Genomic DNA, 15,708 nt, shown 5'->3' with positions numbered 1-15,708 from the left:
CAGGGAGGCTGCGGTGCCGGCACAGGGAGATGCTGCCCAGAAGCAATCTGGCTGTTCCCATCCTGCCCGCCCAGCACCTGGGTTGTGCCTGGGGTCTCGCTGCTTTGGCCAGCGGCACATGGAGGGAGAAGGCTGGCTGCAGAGTGTGTGGGCGGGCGAGACAGCTGTCTGGGTAGGATATGTGGGTCTAATTTCTGGGATGTGAGGTGGGGTGGCGGCACCCGGACAGGGGAGCGATGCTGGGATGGAGCTGAGGCAAGGAGCACAGACTGCGTGGTGTGGGAGCGCAGGCAGCTTCAGCTCAGCCAGGAGGGGAGAGGTGCCAGCAGGCTCTTGTGCAGGGGCCACGCTGGGCAGCAGTGGTGCCCGACAGGTTCCTTGTGGGGAGGGACGGTGCCAGGGAAGTGGCACTGTCCTGCTTGTCTTGGCACCCATAATCTGCTGCTGATACCCTCCTGCATCATGGGGCAAGGGCATGGTGCTGCTGTGCAGGGCAGCCATGGGGCTCACCCAGGCAGGGCAGGGGCAGGGCTGGCCCTTGAGCACTGGGGACAGGCTCTGCAGGTGTGGACAGATGCAGTCTGTGTGTCTGCACGTGCTCTACTTGTGCTGCCCATGCTTGCCTACTCCCAGAGCCACCTGCTTAGGCAGCGGCAGAGCCAACGAACACCCATGGGTGGGAGGGTCCGGCCAGGGATCCTGGCTCCTTCTGCACTGCAGCTCTTTGAGTCTTCCCTGAGCAAGTCTGCTGTTAATTCCCTCCATCTCTCCACAGTATCAGCAGTCCTCTCCGGGCCGGGCCGTTGGCAGGCGGACAGCAGTGGGCAGCTGGCAGGCTGTGAGAAGTGGTGGCACATCTCCCTGCATCCGTGCTCCTGACTCACCCAGCAGAAGGTGTGGCTGTCCTGTGTGCTCCTGACTCCTGGCTCTCCTGCTCTGTTCCCAGTGGGCAAATTGGAGGCTTGGCGTGATGGGGATGCCCTGAGCCCTTGCCCCAGGAGCTTCAGGCCTGGATGTTGGTGCTGCTCCTCCCGGACGATGTGGCTTATACTCTGGAGAAGCCCTCTCTTGCCCCCTGTTCTCCAAGTGCCTGAGCTGGTGGCCGGCTGGGACCTGCGTCTTGCCCTCTGGGTCCTGAGCTTCGCCTCAGCAGTTGTGCGGATGGAGGGCCAGGTCTACTCACCGACTGTCAACACGCACTATGGGAAGTTACGGGGGGTGCGCGTGCCACTGCCCAGCGAGATCCTGGGGCCCGTGGACCAGTACCTGGGGGTGCCTTATGCTGCCCCCCCCATCGGGGAGAAGAGGTTCATGCCCCCTGAGCCACCACCATCCTGGTCGGGCATCAGGAACGCTACCCACTTCTCACCGGTCTGCCCCCAGAACATCCACAATGCTGTTCCTGAGATCATGCTGCCCATCTGGTTTACCTCCAATTTGGATATTGTGGCCACGTATATCCAGGATCCCAATGAGGACTGTCTGTACCTCAACATCTACATCCCCACGGAGGATGGTGAGTCCCCGCCTGGGTGCCCACAGGAGGGCGGAGGGGGCCGCTCTGCTCCTCCCCAGCAGTGATTGGTCTCACCTGGGTGTTGTGTTTGAAGCATGTGGTTGTGGACCCTGCAGCATGCTGTCTGTTTGTGGAAAGCTTTCTCTGGCCACGCAGCTCGCCCTCTTGCCCTCAGCTGCCATCTCTGTCTCGCGTGCTCGTGCTCCTCCACGCCTCCCGGTCCCCCTGCCCCTCCACCTCCATGGCATCGTCACGGGTTCCTCTCTTGTGTTGCTAAATCTGAATCCGACTCTCTGACCACAGATCCACAGAGCAACAAGCTGGTTTGTGCTCCCCAGGCGCCGAGTGCCAGGTTCTGTCTTGAGTTGGTTCGGGTTCGTCCTTCCTCCCCCCTTCCCACCCTCCCCAGGTCCATGCGCTAGTTGTGGGTGTGGGCTGCAGCTGGGAGGAACACTCTCTGCCTCTCCCTGGGGAGATGCTCCAGCAAGGAAGGGACCGCGGAGCCCTTTTCTGGGCCCTGGTATGGACGGGAGGTTGGGGGCAACGGCAGGCGCATTGCTTGGCTGCTTCCCCGTCTGCCGGCGGCACAGCGGCAGAGTGATGAGCCTGGGGTGCGGGGGACCTGCTGGGCATGGTCCCGTTGGGGTGAGGCTGAGTGGCGCTGGGTGCCTCCTTGTCTAACCTTTTCCTTTGTAGGGGATCCCACCTGAACTGTAAGTAGAGGGCAGAGGAGGTAGTGCCTGCCTGCGCGCCCGCCCCAGCCTCACCACAACGGGAGCCCCTGGGGATTTTCAGCGGGCTGGAAGGGACCCACAGTGGGTCTGCTGCGTGGTGGAGCAGCCTGGCGGGCCGGTGGCTTCTCCCAGGCCGGCTGGCTCCACTCCTCTGTCCCTGGGGCCCTTGGCCACGGGATGCATCGTGCCTTGCCTCCCGCCCAGCACGGCTGGCCCAGAGTTTTCCTCCCATGGCGATGCTCCCTCCCCACCTCCTGCGGTCCCGGGGGCAGCGGGAGGGCAGCAGCGTGGTTGTGATTGCATGCCCATCCCCGCCAGTGGAGCCTCCTGTTATTTTGTAGTCTTTTATTCATTTTACAGTAAAACGGATTTCCAAGGAATGCACCCGAAAGCCCAACAAGAAAATATGTAGGAAAGGAGGTATGTAGCAAGCCGACCGGCCGAGAGGCACAGAGAGGAAAGAGAGAGAGAGTGAGAGAGTGAGAGGGTGCCTGGCCGGTGCCCAGCCCACGGCATGCTCCTCTGGCACCTCTCTGTGCTGCCACCCAGACCGTGGGCCCTCTGAGCAGCCCACCCTGCCACCCCCCACTTCCTACTCGGAGGAGCCCTGTGGATGGTCCGGTCACCTCTGCTCCCCGGCCGGGGCAGCCAGGACTGGTGCCGGCTGGGAGCGCAGGTCTGGGGTCAGGTCAGAGGAGGATGCTCACATTGCTCCAGGCCTTTCAGAACAGCTTCTCCTGGGCTGAGCCTGCGCTCCCACCTTCATCCCGCTGGCACCGGCAGCCTCCCAGCCCCTGGGTATGAGGGGGAGCCTCTGATGGTGGGTAGCACTTAAATGCACCCATCCCTTAAGGGTGCCTCCCCCGTTGGGGGTCTACAGACCCACTCAGGGAAGCACCTGTGTGATGGGGGACTGCAGCCCGTCTTGGGCTGAGCTTTTCCCCCGTTGCATCCCTGGTCATTTTGCATCCAAAGCTCCTCGGTTAAAAGCATAAAACCTCTCCTGGCTGTGTAAACGCTGCCATGTTCTGCCCCAGCCCATAGTTCTGCCAAGACTGCTCCCCGCTGCTCACACCCCTATGCCTCTGCCAGCGCTGCCAGTGAGGATCTGCTCTCCACCCCCTGGCACAGCATCCTCCCTGAGCCCCAGCCGCCCTGTGGGCGGCTGAGCACCTCCAGTTCAGACACATCTCCACTTTGCTTTGCCTCCATCCCCAGGGCCGTGCAGGGCTCATCCTGCTGCACTTTGGGGCAAGGCAGGGCTGAGCTGCCCCCCTTGCCCCAAAGTGATCCTGTGTTCCCAGCCAGCCCCAGCACCACAGGTCGGGGAGTGGAGATGTGCAAATGGGAGCTGGCTTGGCCCCTTGTCGGACACGATGCTTTGCCCATCCCATTGCACGACCCCTTTGCAGGCAGGGAGAGCCCGGGCTGCTCTGTGCATCCCAAAGTTGCATGTGCAGGCGGTTGGGCAGCCAAGCTCTTCTGAAAGACTCAGTGCAAGGAAGGGGTGTCTGGCAGGCAGGGGCTGCTATCCTGGGCATCCTGTGGCAGTGGGGTCCCTGCATCCCAGCCTCTGCCTCCCTGTGCCCCTGGGGTTGGCGGGGCTGGCACAGCTGAGCTTGGAGGTTTGGGGAGCGCTTTCCTTCCCGCCATTTCCCCCAGTCCTGTTGTTGGGTTTCTTTGCTTTTCTTTTCCTGTTGCTGTCCTGGCTATTCACACGCCATCTCTCTGAGTTCCAAGGCTGCCCCTGAAAGGGCTGGCACATTAGGGAGTCTCCGCACGCTGCCTCCGGAGCCGGCTGTGCCAGCAATCGCCAGCCACTTCAAAGCGCTTCCTCTCCTGGCCCTCCCACCGGCTGCTGGGGCTGGTGGACCCCTGCTGTCCCCAGCCCTACGGCTGGGGCCAGGGAAGCAGGGTCTGGGTTATGGCTGGAGAAGGGGGACAATGTAAGGCATGGTGAAATACCTTGGGTGCGCTTGTCTGCTGGTTTTTCCTCCCCACTGGCTCTGCTCACAGGCAGGGTTTCTTTGCAGCCCATCTGTGGTTGCCTCTGGTCACCTCCTGGGGAGCTGGTGGGGGATGTGTCCTCTGCCCCCACCGGGCTCTGCTGACTCACGGACCAGTGGATACCCAGTGCTGGCCATTTGGGCATCTAGGCGTGACGTGCCGGGAATTAACACACCCAGACACTGGCGCTGCCCTTTGGCTCCAGTCACAGCTCTGGTGGCCATTGGCTCAAAATTGAGTCACTTGTGATGAGACACAGAGGCTCCCCTGCCCCTCATTGTGTATCCTGGGTTAGTAATGCTTGGGGTGAGGATAATGTACCTGCAGTACCCGATTTCCTCGGGCTGTGTGTCATTTGAACATTGGCTCATTCTGGAATATTCTTGATTATTATTTCTAAGGCCACATATGAGCGGTGAATAAGCTCTCCTCTCACAGAGCAGGCAACTGTGCAGTATTTTGGTGATTCAAAACACCTCAGCTCCCACCTTACTGGAGTTTTCATGATTTCTGCCACCCCTAAGCTCAGTGTATTTCACAGCAGCCAAAGGACCGAGAATTTATCAGGATTTATCCCAGGGACAGAAAAATGTCCCTGTGTCCCTGCCCAGTTGCCCACAATAATTTCCTATATGGAAATTTCCTACATGCCAGTCTCCTCCATACACATTGGTCCCTTCTCTGGGAGCAAGGCAGGGCAGCGGTGCTTTGAGAATAATTAGCCATGCACTGTGCCAGAGGAGCTGACAGCGCTGAGGCTCAGCTGAGGCTCAGGTTTTGCTGTGAAAATAGCACTGCCTGCCCGAAGAGCATGTACACACACACAGGGTATAGTACCTATGTGCAAAACGCAGCTCTGCCCTTTGCTTTGTGCTGCCAACACTTCCAGCCTGTGTTTGACTGTGGTGGGTGCCGGCATGCTTTCCCCTCCCCTTCACCACCAGCCTGGGCAAGCCTTGCTGCAGGGCATGAGGAGGTGGATGTCATTTTTGGAGGAGAAAAGTGTGGCTGCCCTGCACATAGCAGCCCTCCCTGGTTTTTAGTAGCGACTGCCCTAATCTCTCTGGCTGGGGCTGTGCAGAGTCTGCGATGCTGCAGAGACAAATGTGCTAGTCCAGCATCTTGCTCTGCTGTGCGAGGGTGGCTGGAGCTCGCAGCAGCTCCTGGGCTGAGGATGCGCTTCGGCTGCTCTGCAGGAAAAGCATTGTGGCTTCTCTGTGGCTCTCCAAGAAGCGAACTTGTCCGAGTACTGGCTGAGGCTTCCCTACGGCTGCGCAACTTCTGCAATGCTCCCTTGCTGGAAGGCTTCTCACCAGCCTCCTGCAAAGCCTGCTGCTTTGCAGAGCTGGCTGGGAGCAGACCACCGCCCTGGCATTCCACTTCCACTCCAGGGAGCGATTTGCAAAGGTGAGGGTAGGTGTTTGTGCTGGCAGAGGCAGCAGAGTGTGAGAAGATGCAGTGCTTTTAAGGAGTCTGCTCAAGGATGGAGATAACTCCTCTGCATCACCCAGGGACAGGGAGGGGCAGGCCAGCACCAAGGTGCACTGCAGTCCTGAAGCAAGGGCTGATGGCTGGAGGGGCCACCGACACAGGTCCCAGCGGAGCTGCCTCTGTCCATGGGGTTGTGCAGCAGCAGGTTCAACAGCTGTCATCAGTCCCGGTCCTGTTCTTTGTTGCTTCCAGAGAAGCACCTGAGCTGGTGTGGCCACCAGTGTGTGTGCCTCTGGGTGCACGTGGCCATCAGACAAGGTGGCAGCACTGCTGTGGGCTCCTGCTCACTGTGGCGTCGTGGCTGCTGCATGGGAGCGGGTGCCCCAGGGAGCTTGCAATGAGGACGGGGTGCTGGGGCTGCCCATGGCCACCCTGAGCAGACATTTGGATCTGGAAAGGTGTCAGCTCAGGCTCCTGCTCTTCTCTTATTCACACCATGCTGAGCACAAAGGCTCCAAGGACTGAGGCTCCTCACCCTCCTTTATTTCTGCTTGCACTGGTGTCAGTGCTGTTGGCATGGTTTACTTAAGATAGCATAAATCCGGTGTGGATGCCCCTGTTTCAGGGAAAGTGTTTTTATTTTTTTCTGAACTTGAGCTTAAATCTTCCTAGAGCCTTCAGATAAGAGCGTGTGCATCCTTCCTATCGGCCTAAACAATGTCACTTCACAGTCAGCTTAAAGTGAAGCGGCAAACAGGCATTCACACTGGGTTAGTGGAAGGAGTTTTTGATGAGTAAGGAGAGTAAGAGCCATGAGTCCTTTTGGATTTTCCAGCTGTGAATCCACAAGCTTAAACCCATCCCCGTGAGAGTAGATGCTGCAGGGCTCTGTGTAGTGGCCTTTGCCAGTGCGGAGGAAGATCTCCTGGGATGGATGTCCTTGAACATGGCAATAACCGGTGGAGGGAGGTAATGGAGCAAAGTGCAAGGCATGGGTGAGGGAGGTGAAGCTGTAATTGCTCTCACAACTGTGGGGCATCGGTGGGTCGTTGTGGAGGTGAACAATGTAGCGAGAGGCAAAAAGCCCACTTGGTCGCAGCAGCCTGTACTAGCCATAACCCCAGCTACCCTGGCACCTTCCTGCCAATGGGGAAGGCTCGTGCTTTGCATCTGCCACACACACGTGCCACCACTGTTCCCCTTCCCCCTGGCCTGCATTACTGCCCTCCTGCTTTGCTTAGCTTCCTAGTGCTGCTTTCTACTGTCCCTTCTGCGGTGCGTGAAGCTCAGGTTGCTTTAGGCTTGTCCCAGCCATCCCTAAGCTCCCGGGTGGCGGTCTCCAGCCGGATCCCTCCCTGCTCAGTCAGGACAGTTGCTCAGATCACAGGGATGTTGTCCACAGCCTGACAGCTCCTCATAGCCGGTTCCTCCATCCCTGTCTGCATGGAGACCTTTGTCCCCTGAAGGAGACCAGGCTGGAGGGCTGCAGCCCAGCTGGTCCCCGGGCTTTAACAGCACCAGGGCCCTTGGCAGTGGAAAGGGATCTCCAGCTGCTTGTGATCAGCTTCCCAGCTCTGAAGCATGGTGCAGATGAAGGCTCATTGCCTGTGGTCTTCATTAAAGAAAAATCCCTATCCCTGAGCAGTACCAAGGAGGTTGGCGCATAGCACCAGTTAGCAAATATTGCACGAGTACTTTGTCATGTAAGTGCTTTCTGGGCTTGCAGCTCTTCCTAATGAAGATGCAGTAGGTCAAGCTTGCAGCCTCCTGCAAACAGGCCAGGCAGCTGCACGCGCCTGGCTGAGTGTGCAGCTGGCGGGTGGGCTGGGGAGGGAGCGCGTGGGAAAGATGCAACAGGAGGGGGGGATGCTGGGGCTGGGGTGCTAGGTTTAGAGGTGGCAGGGCTGGGGGTGGCGTTGGGTGAAAACAGGAGAATGATGTGAGGAGCTCAGGGGAAGGCTGGGTGGTGAAGCAGGAGGCGAGGCAGCAGGGCTGGGGCATGGGACGGATAGGTCGGGAGGTGAACTCTGAGTTGGAGAATATCAGGACGGCTCTGGAGACAGCCAATCCATCCCTGCCCTGGGCAGGAGCAGCTCTACCTCACCTCTTCCTGGCAGAGTGTCTCGCCTGGTCTTAAACACCTCCCCAGGCCACCTCTTCCAGCGCTTTCCTGCCCTTTCTGCCAGGCAGGTTTTCTTCTTGTCCAGCTTCAACCTGCCTCGTGTAGCTCCGGGGCTGCCTGTGCTCTGTGCAGCAGAGAGGGAGTTGCTCTTCCACCTCACCACCTTTGGCCTTTCATGTGTCGGGATGCTGCTGTATTTCCCATCACTCCTCTGCTCATGGGATTCGCGTGACCCAGCCTCCTGCAAACTTTTCTTGCCTGCTGGATTTTTCTAGACTTCTGGTCGTTGCTCCTCCGGACTTTCTCCAGCAGGTCATGGTGGCTTAAGGCATTGTGCAAGCCTCTTGCCCTGATGGAGCTGCCCCAAGACTATTTCAGACCTCTCACTCCCCCATCACAAATTCCTTTTAAATTCAAATCCTGTCCCCCTCCATGCTGCCATCTCTGCTATCCGCCACCTGTGTCACCTGTGGGATCCCACTCCCGGAGTGGCAGTGAGGACGACGCCCCAATTTCATCTTCCTGGCCAGTTTTGTGCTCGCCTCATTGTAGTTTCATCCAGCTGCGGGGCTGGCCCTCGCTTGCAGGAGGCTTGCTGGAGGCCATGCAAAACCCTTGCTGCGGTGGCGATGGAGCCGGCTGGTGATAGCAGCAGGGCCTCGGGATTAGCCGGGTGCCTGGAGGGACCTCAGAGCCCTGCACATCTGGGGGGGGTTTCTGGGCAGCGTGGGCACAGCGCAAGCAGTCCTGCCCGGAGGAAACCCTGCTGTCACCCCTGAGGTCACCGTCACCAGGGGAATGTTTTTGGTGCAGGCATTGGGGAGCAGAGGACCACAGGCGCTGGTCTGCAGCTCTAAGGGGGTAAGGAGAGGCCTCTTCCTGAAATTCGGGGCTGCAGGGTGCAGGGATGGCACCACTCAGCTTTGTGCCCACAAGGGCATGCAGCCTTTTGCAGCAACAGGGCCTCAGTACAGATCTGCACCATGTCTGCTCCCTGCCAGCCCACAGGCCACCTCTCCTGGCTCACGCCGGCTGCATGCAGCTCAGGAAGTACCGCGCTCGGTGCACATCGTCTGCAATAGCATCCCACAGTGTGGGGTGGGGCTGCTGGCGTGGTCCGTGCCCTGGCACCGTGGATTTGCTAAGGGCCATGCAACAACTAGAAGGTGTTCAGGATGTTACAGAAACCGCTATTTTTAGGGTTCTGTCTTGGTCAGGGCAAGCTGGTCGGTGCCTTTGCAATCCTCAGTGAACCATGCAACTAGTCTTTTAAGAAGGCAGTTGGTACAGGACAGAGCCGAGCAGCACAGGGAAACACCCATCACGATGGCTCCCTGCAGTGTGCCATGGTGGTCTCGTGCTGCGGCACCGGGGGTTTGCGACATAGCCGTGCCAGGCACAACAAGAGGCAATGCACCACGTGGGAGTGATGGGCAGGACCCCAGCTGGTGGTCAGTGGCCACCCAGGGCAATCCTTCACGTGGGCTCTGCTGGTGGCAGGGAATGGTTGTCCCCTGTGGCAGCAGAGCTGGGAGCAGATCTCCTGCTCGCACCCAGGTGGTAGGAGAGGGAGCCTTGCGCCGGCACAGGGACCCAAGAGTGCACAAGCAGACGGGGACCAGGCTGGGATGCAGGAGGATCGGCGACTGCTTTAAGAGGCTGATCTGCTGCCGGCACTGATGCTGACCCAGGCCCGCTCTCCTCCTCCCTGCTGCCCCGGCACTCCCCGGGGAGGATCTGGGAAGGGGTCCAGGCGAAGCAGCATCCTGGCGCAGCTCCTGGGGCAGTCCTGCCTGCGCTCTGTGCCGTCCTGGCTCTGGGAGAGGTGCAGTGTGAGTAGCCAGCAGTGCTGTGGGGTGCAGGCCTGGCCCCACCGTCTCTGCTATCATGCTAGCACTGAATTCTCTTTTGTTTTTTGTTTTTTGTTTTGTTTTGTTTTTGTTTCCTTTTGTTTTCCTTTTTGTTCTGTCTCCTCGTGTTTGGTCCCTAGGAGCCAGCGCTAAGAAACAGGGCGAGGACTTAGCGGATAATGACGGGGATGAAGACGAAGGTATTTCTGTGCTCGAGGCTGCCACTGCATGACACGCAAAGCAACTCCGTTTGCCCGCCATCCGCTGCCATCCCCAGGGAGCCCTATGTGTGTCTGTCTGCCGTGCCGGGCAGCTGCGCGGGGCGGGGGGCAGGTTGGCCGGCTGTGCAGGGCGCCCAGGCCCTTCCCCTCCTCGGGACGGGGGGGGGAAGCTCGTGGGGTTTTTTTGCTTTAGGAGAAGTTTTCTCCCGCTCCGCTTGAGCGAGGGCAGGGAGGAAGCATGGCAGCTTGGGAGGAGAGGAGCCCTCGGGCACCTGGGCCCATTTCACCCCGAGCCCGGTCACATCCCACCTCCAGCCTCATCCCTCTGGAGTCAGTGACATACAGCTGGGAGCCAGTGACCTCCCTCTCCACCCTTGCCTGGCCCTGCCATGAGCACCGCCACAGGGTGGCCATGCCAGCAGCTTGGCACCTTTGGCACCCACAGGGTACCTCGCCATGCCCAGGAGACCTGAGGTCCGCTCAGACATGGTTTCTGTTAAGTTCTCTCCTTCTCCACCGAACGCGAGCAAGGTCTTGCTTACAACCAGAGCATCAGCATCAGCCAAGGCAGAGCGAGTGGGCTTTCAAGCAGATGTGCTTCTATATGTATGCCAGGGCTAAGCAAGCTGCAGAATAAGCTATTTTTAGTAAAATGGGGTTGTTCCTCTGCAGGGTATGGAGTCGGTGTGTTTAGCTGCAGGGATGTGAAGAGGAGGCAGGAGGAAGGGTTGGCCAGGGTGCAGCCCTAACATGCCGAGGACAGTAAAACCTCATGGTGTGCAGGAGTCCCAGGGTAGCTTGAGCACAGCCTGGCAGATGGTGTTTAGGATCTGGGAAACAGATGAAAAGTACCAAACCCCCATTGTTTTCTCACACTAACCTGTGCCCCAGGATCTCTTGTACCAGGGTATAAACTGGCATTCAGCCTAAGTGACTTGACTGTGCTAAATCCCCGCACACTAAAATGTGCTGCAGCGGTTAGGAGCCATTTATTCCCTGGTACGTCTCTGCACATTGTTGCCATTCTGCTGCGAGGATGTCCCTTTGTGTGTCAGCGGGAGCATGTGGCAGGGAGGAGAGGACATGGGCACAAGCACCCATGTTCCTGCCCTTTGCATTTCAAGCAGGCAGCCCTGGGAAGAGTTGTACTGCCCTAGCTCTGCCACATGGGCAATGTCTGTCCGGGAGGAGCTGTGAGCACTTTTTGCTCCCCAGGTCTGTGCATTTGCCTGGCTGCATCCTGGCAATAGGAAAAGAGCCGGCACAGGTTTTGCCATATCCTCATTCTCCTGGAGGGAAGAGGTTTTCTATATGGGAGGGAGGCCACCCTTAGCCATGCCGTGGGCCACAGCTGGAGGTGGGGATGGCCAGAGGTGCCCATCAGCCTGCCCTGTAGCCCCCTGCAATGGGCAAGCCGTGGGGAGGAGCGGAACATGGGCAGGGGTTAGGTGGGTGCGAGGGACCATGTCCACCCCAGCCGGGCATCCCCGCTGAGTTGGTGTGGCTGTGCCCCAGCCCCGCGGGGGCGGGCTGCTGGGACAGCACAGTGCACCAGCAAGGGAGGCAGGCAGGGAGCAGTGGCTGGCCGGGGCAGCCAAGGCCGAGCAGCCCCAGCAGGTGATGCCAGCCTGCCCGAGCAAGGTGCTGGGTGTGGGTGAGTGTGAGGGAGGGCAAAGTCCATCGGTGCCGGCTTGCCAACCCAGGAGAGGGCTGGGCACCGCAGGCATGTGAGACCTGGCACCATCTCCATGATGGTCGCAACCACCTCCTCCGTGTAACGTGGACAAGATGTACCAGGAGCCAAACGTCTGTTCTTCCCTCACGCCCGGGCTCGGCTCCATGAGGGATCCCAGGCCAGTGGGGCAGAAGGGGCAGAACATCCCCTGGACAGGGCCAGTCAAGAGAAGGAGCATGGCTGCTCCCTGTCTCCTAGGCTCCTGCAGTCCTTCCTCCCCGGCCCTCGGGGTCCCATTCCCCATCCTCACTCCATGCCTCATGCCCGGTCCTCATCTGGATGCCATGCTCAACTCCCTGACACACACACGTGCACACACTGTCTGCCTCATCACCATGTCTGTGTCTGGGCACTGGGGTGCCATGGGCTCACATCCAGGCAGCCGGCAGGTTTCTGACTTCCCAGGGGGATGGGAAGGTGGGAGAGTCAGATGTTGGAGCCCCCACCAGTGCCCCCCCCGCCTTCCAGGTCCTGCACACCCCCATCCCTGCCCCCCCCACAATGCCAGCTTCCAGGACTCCCAGAGCTGAGGGCTTGGGTCCATCCAAAGATGGGACATAGGGCTGCACCCCAGGGCTGGACTCTGCAACTCCCACCTGCAACGGAGGTGCTGCTGGTCTGGCTCCCACACGTGGGCCAGAGCCCGGCTCTGGGGAAGAGCAGCCAGGTCCAGCCAGCATCTCTCCCACATGTGCTGAGACCCCCGAGGGGACAGCAGTGTGGGGACAGCGCAGCAGCTGCTGGCACCAGGAGAGGGGCTGATGGGGTTGGTTCGGTGGTGGTTGGCTTTGGAGGTCCACGCTCTAGCCCTCAGGAGAGCTCTGGGTTTGGCTCCTAAGCCCCCTCCCTGGTCCTGGCAGCTGGCATTGCCCTCGTCCTTGGTCTGCCTGTTGGGCAGGGTGCTGTGGCTGTCAGCAGGGTCCTGTGTTTAACCGCCTCTCCTTCCAGACATCCGGGACAGCGGGGCCAAGCCGGTGATGGTGTATATCCACGGTGGCTCATACATGGAGGGCACGGGGAACATGATAGATGGCAGCATCCTGGCCAGCTACGGGAACGTGATTGTCATCACCCTGAACTACCGCGTTGGAGTGCTCGGTATGGGCTGGCCAGCTGGGGCTGTGCCGCCAGCATGGCCAGGCAGCGGGATGAGCCCCCACGGCCAACCAGGCTTGAACCAGCTGGGAAGAGGGTGATGGGGGGTGTGGGGCCCGGCGGGATGGGGGCTGCGCTGCAGGTGCTGCCCCTGTCCTCCGCCCTAGCCGCCGAGCAGGGTGCCACGTGGCAGTGCCCCCAGCAGGCGGTTGCAGCGTGGTCTGGCTCCTGGCACCGACCCCCCCCCAGGCTCATTTACACAACCTGGCTCAGCTGAAAGCAAATATTGGTCTGCGGTTAAATAAATAATAAATGTGTTTACCCAGTATCTCCTCCTGAGAGGGCTCGGAGCGGTGAGCTGCCAGTGGGCACTGCCTGGCTGTCCCTGGGGACCCGGCAGCTCTCCCTCCCCGGGCGTGGGCTGCCTCCAAGCCAGTTGAGCTGCCGGGACCCCTGCGGCCACCTACTGCAGCCTGGCTGTCTGCAGAGGGGATCACGGAAGGCTGTCAGGTGCCATATAGAGGAGGGCGGCAGTCCCATTTTTACGAGCACTGGTGACCTAGAGAGGTGAAGTGGGGACACAGGGTCAAAAGACAGTCCCCTACCTGCCACAGCAGAAATCCCCAGGTGCTGGGACACAGGACATTTGCCTGGAGCATCATTGCTGCCTCCCTTAGCAGCAGGGAGAACAAGGGGTGCGGAGGTTTGCGGAGAGCTGCTTCCCAGCCAAGCTGCTGGCAGGGCCAGCTCTCTTCCTAGCGATCCAGCCTGGCACAGTGCTCTCCCCGGGCAGCTGGGCTCCTGGCCGGTACCCGGAGCAGCATATCCCTCTGATGGCCTCCGGACCCCATAGTCATTTGGGGAAGATGGCAGTTACCTGGTAGAAAATAGGCTTTTCAGTAAAAACAAGCCTGTTCAAGACCTTTCAATGTTACAAGTCAGGCCTTTAAGATGGATAGGTGCAAATTTAAGAGACATAAATCACAATATGAAATAAGACTTAAATGGTGCCATCGTCGTCATCTCCATTGAAGTGCTGCAGCGCACCCAGCCAGAGCACCTACAGTGCTGGAGCAGCACTGGCACCACTCCCTGCCTGCTGGGGTTACCTGCCTGGATTTTACCTCAGGACCATGGTTTTGGCTTCCTGCTTTGCAAACAAAACACTGATAGCTTATCTTGGGTGTTCCCTTTGCTATTGAAAGCATTTCTCAGCATCTTCCTCACTGAGAGCCTTTGTATTTTAAGCTGCAGTTGGTTCCTCTACCCAGCCCACCACCTTACATTTATAGAGCCTCCTCCAGGCCACGCTAGTCCATGGAAAGCATTGGCTGTGCACACACTCAGCCTGCCTGCAGCCACGGGTGCTTTCTTTGGTTTTCCTTGGAGCATGCGTGAGATGTCTTGACTCGTTATTAGCACAGGTGGTGGTCCGGGTAGGACAGGGCTTCGTGCCCATCACCCTGTCACTGCTTGCAGTTAGCTGGAGAGGCTCCCCGGGGCTTGCAGCTGCACTCGCAGCCTTTCGCCCCTCTGTGCCATGCAGAGGGTGGCTAGAGGTCGGTGGTGTCCCTGCTCCAGCTTAGAGCTCACAGGACTCTCAAGGTAGTGGGATCTCATGGTGGGACAGGGTCCCATAGAAGCTCCTCTAGGCCTGGGGAAGGGGGGTGGGAGGTCAGGACACCCCCTGCTTCCTCATCCCTAACCAGGCTCTCCTTGGCCCACAGGGTTCCTGAGCACAGGGGACCAGGCTGCCAAGGGCAATTACGGGCTGCTGGACCAGATACAGGCGCTGCGCTGGGTCAGTGAGAACATCGCCTTCTTTGGGGGAGATCCCTTGCGGATCACCGTCTTCGGCTCCGGCATTGGTGCCTCCTGCGTCAGCCTGCTCACCCTCTCCCACCACTCTGAAGGTAGGTGCCAGCTGTGCCCGAGGATGCTGCGGCTGCGAGCAAGCACCCTGGCTGATGCTAACCCAGGGAAGGGAGCCCGCCCGGGTGCTGCTGGCCACCCTAGCAAAGTCAGGGCTGCTTTTTAATTAGTCACTGGTGAGAGCCTTAGCCAGGGCCGGGAAGCGAAACCTTCTCACTGTGGGCAGGGAGAGGCCAGCAGCAGAGCACGTGGGAGCCAGGGATGGCACTGGTACCCCCAGCGTGCGGGGCTGCAGCCTGGGGCAGGCACCTGGGTGTGGGGAGAGGTGGGGACCCCTCCTGTCCAGGCGCCTGGGCTCGCCCACGTGCAGGTGTGGAGGGGGTGTAGGGCATCAAGCAGGGCACTGGGAGCACGGATCTCAGTGCTAGGAAAAGCATTCATACTGGAATAGAGGGGAAGCCAGACCTGAGCCTGGGGAGGGATGGAGGGCCCCATCTTGGGAGACTGGAAGAGCTGGAAGTGCTGCGACTAGCAAAACACAGGTGGAAGTGATATGATTGATATCTGTAAATATAGCAGAGTGTTTACCCTAGATAAAGATAGGAATTATTTACACTAAAAGATTGTGTTGACATAAGAGCAAATGCATGTAAACCCCCTGCAAAGACATTTACATTGAGCATTGGGGGGAAAAAAATTAACCATGGGAGTAGAGGTGTTCTCAATAAACTTCCTAAAGGAAATTGCAGGAGCAAAGCCTGAACTGGACGTGGTCCACAGGGGACCAGCCTGCCAGGGACTTGGTCACAGGGGCTTTATATGAGGGTGCAGCCCTCTTCCCATGCTGTGTCCTCAAGCACAGGGGAGAAGGGGACACGTACGGGCAGTGGACAGGGGCATGGGTCTGCACCTCAGAGACACACAAAATTGCACTTGAAGCCATTGTGAAGAGCTGCAGCCCTGCTCAACAGCTTGGGAATAACACAGGAACGAACGAGAACTTCAGAACCTCAGCAGGGCTGATGAAATGGCAGAGGGTGTATAGAAGGAGGCTGGTGCTGGCCAGGCTGCTGGCAAAGTTGGGCAGCCTTCCTCCTGCCCTGGGAGATGTCAATGGACTGATTG

General features: G+C 59.2%; 1 protein-coding gene across 4 annotated transcripts in view; it reads left to right on the top strand.

The window, feature by feature from the left end:
* The first annotated feature begins 1,038 nt into the window (after nucleotides 1-1,038).
* Nucleotides 1,039-15,708, top strand: part of NLGN3 (neuroligin 3) — a 21,503-nt gene continuing 6,833 nt past the window's right edge. Inside the window, exons 1-5 of one of the 4 annotated variants that reach the window (XM_009331667.1) lie at nucleotides 1,039-1,516; nucleotides 2,611-2,670; nucleotides 9,801-9,860; nucleotides 12,565-12,714; nucleotides 14,439-14,624. In XM_009331667.1, coding sequence (XP_009329942.1) covers nucleotides 1,039-1,516; nucleotides 2,611-2,670; nucleotides 9,801-9,860; nucleotides 12,565-12,714; nucleotides 14,439-14,624 — 934 coding nt within the window. Of the gene's footprint in view, nucleotides 1,521-2,610; nucleotides 2,671-5,729; nucleotides 5,774-9,800; nucleotides 9,861-12,561; nucleotides 12,715-14,438; nucleotides 14,625-15,708 lie in introns of all 4 variants that reach the window. The other 3 variants (XM_009331668.1, XM_009331670.1, XM_009331669.1) reach the window with 3 other exon arrangements.

This window comes from Pygoscelis adeliae, unplaced genomic scaffold, assembly GCF_000699105.1.
Source record: "Pygoscelis adeliae isolate BGI_AS28 unplaced genomic scaffold, ASM69910v1 Scaffold79, whole genome shotgun sequence".
In the NCBI taxonomy this organism is placed as follows: Eukaryota; Metazoa; Chordata; class Aves; order Sphenisciformes; family Spheniscidae; genus Pygoscelis; species Pygoscelis adeliae.
The sequence above is the reverse complement of the archived record's forward strand: the minus strand, read 5'-3'. Positions and strand labels throughout refer to the sequence as shown.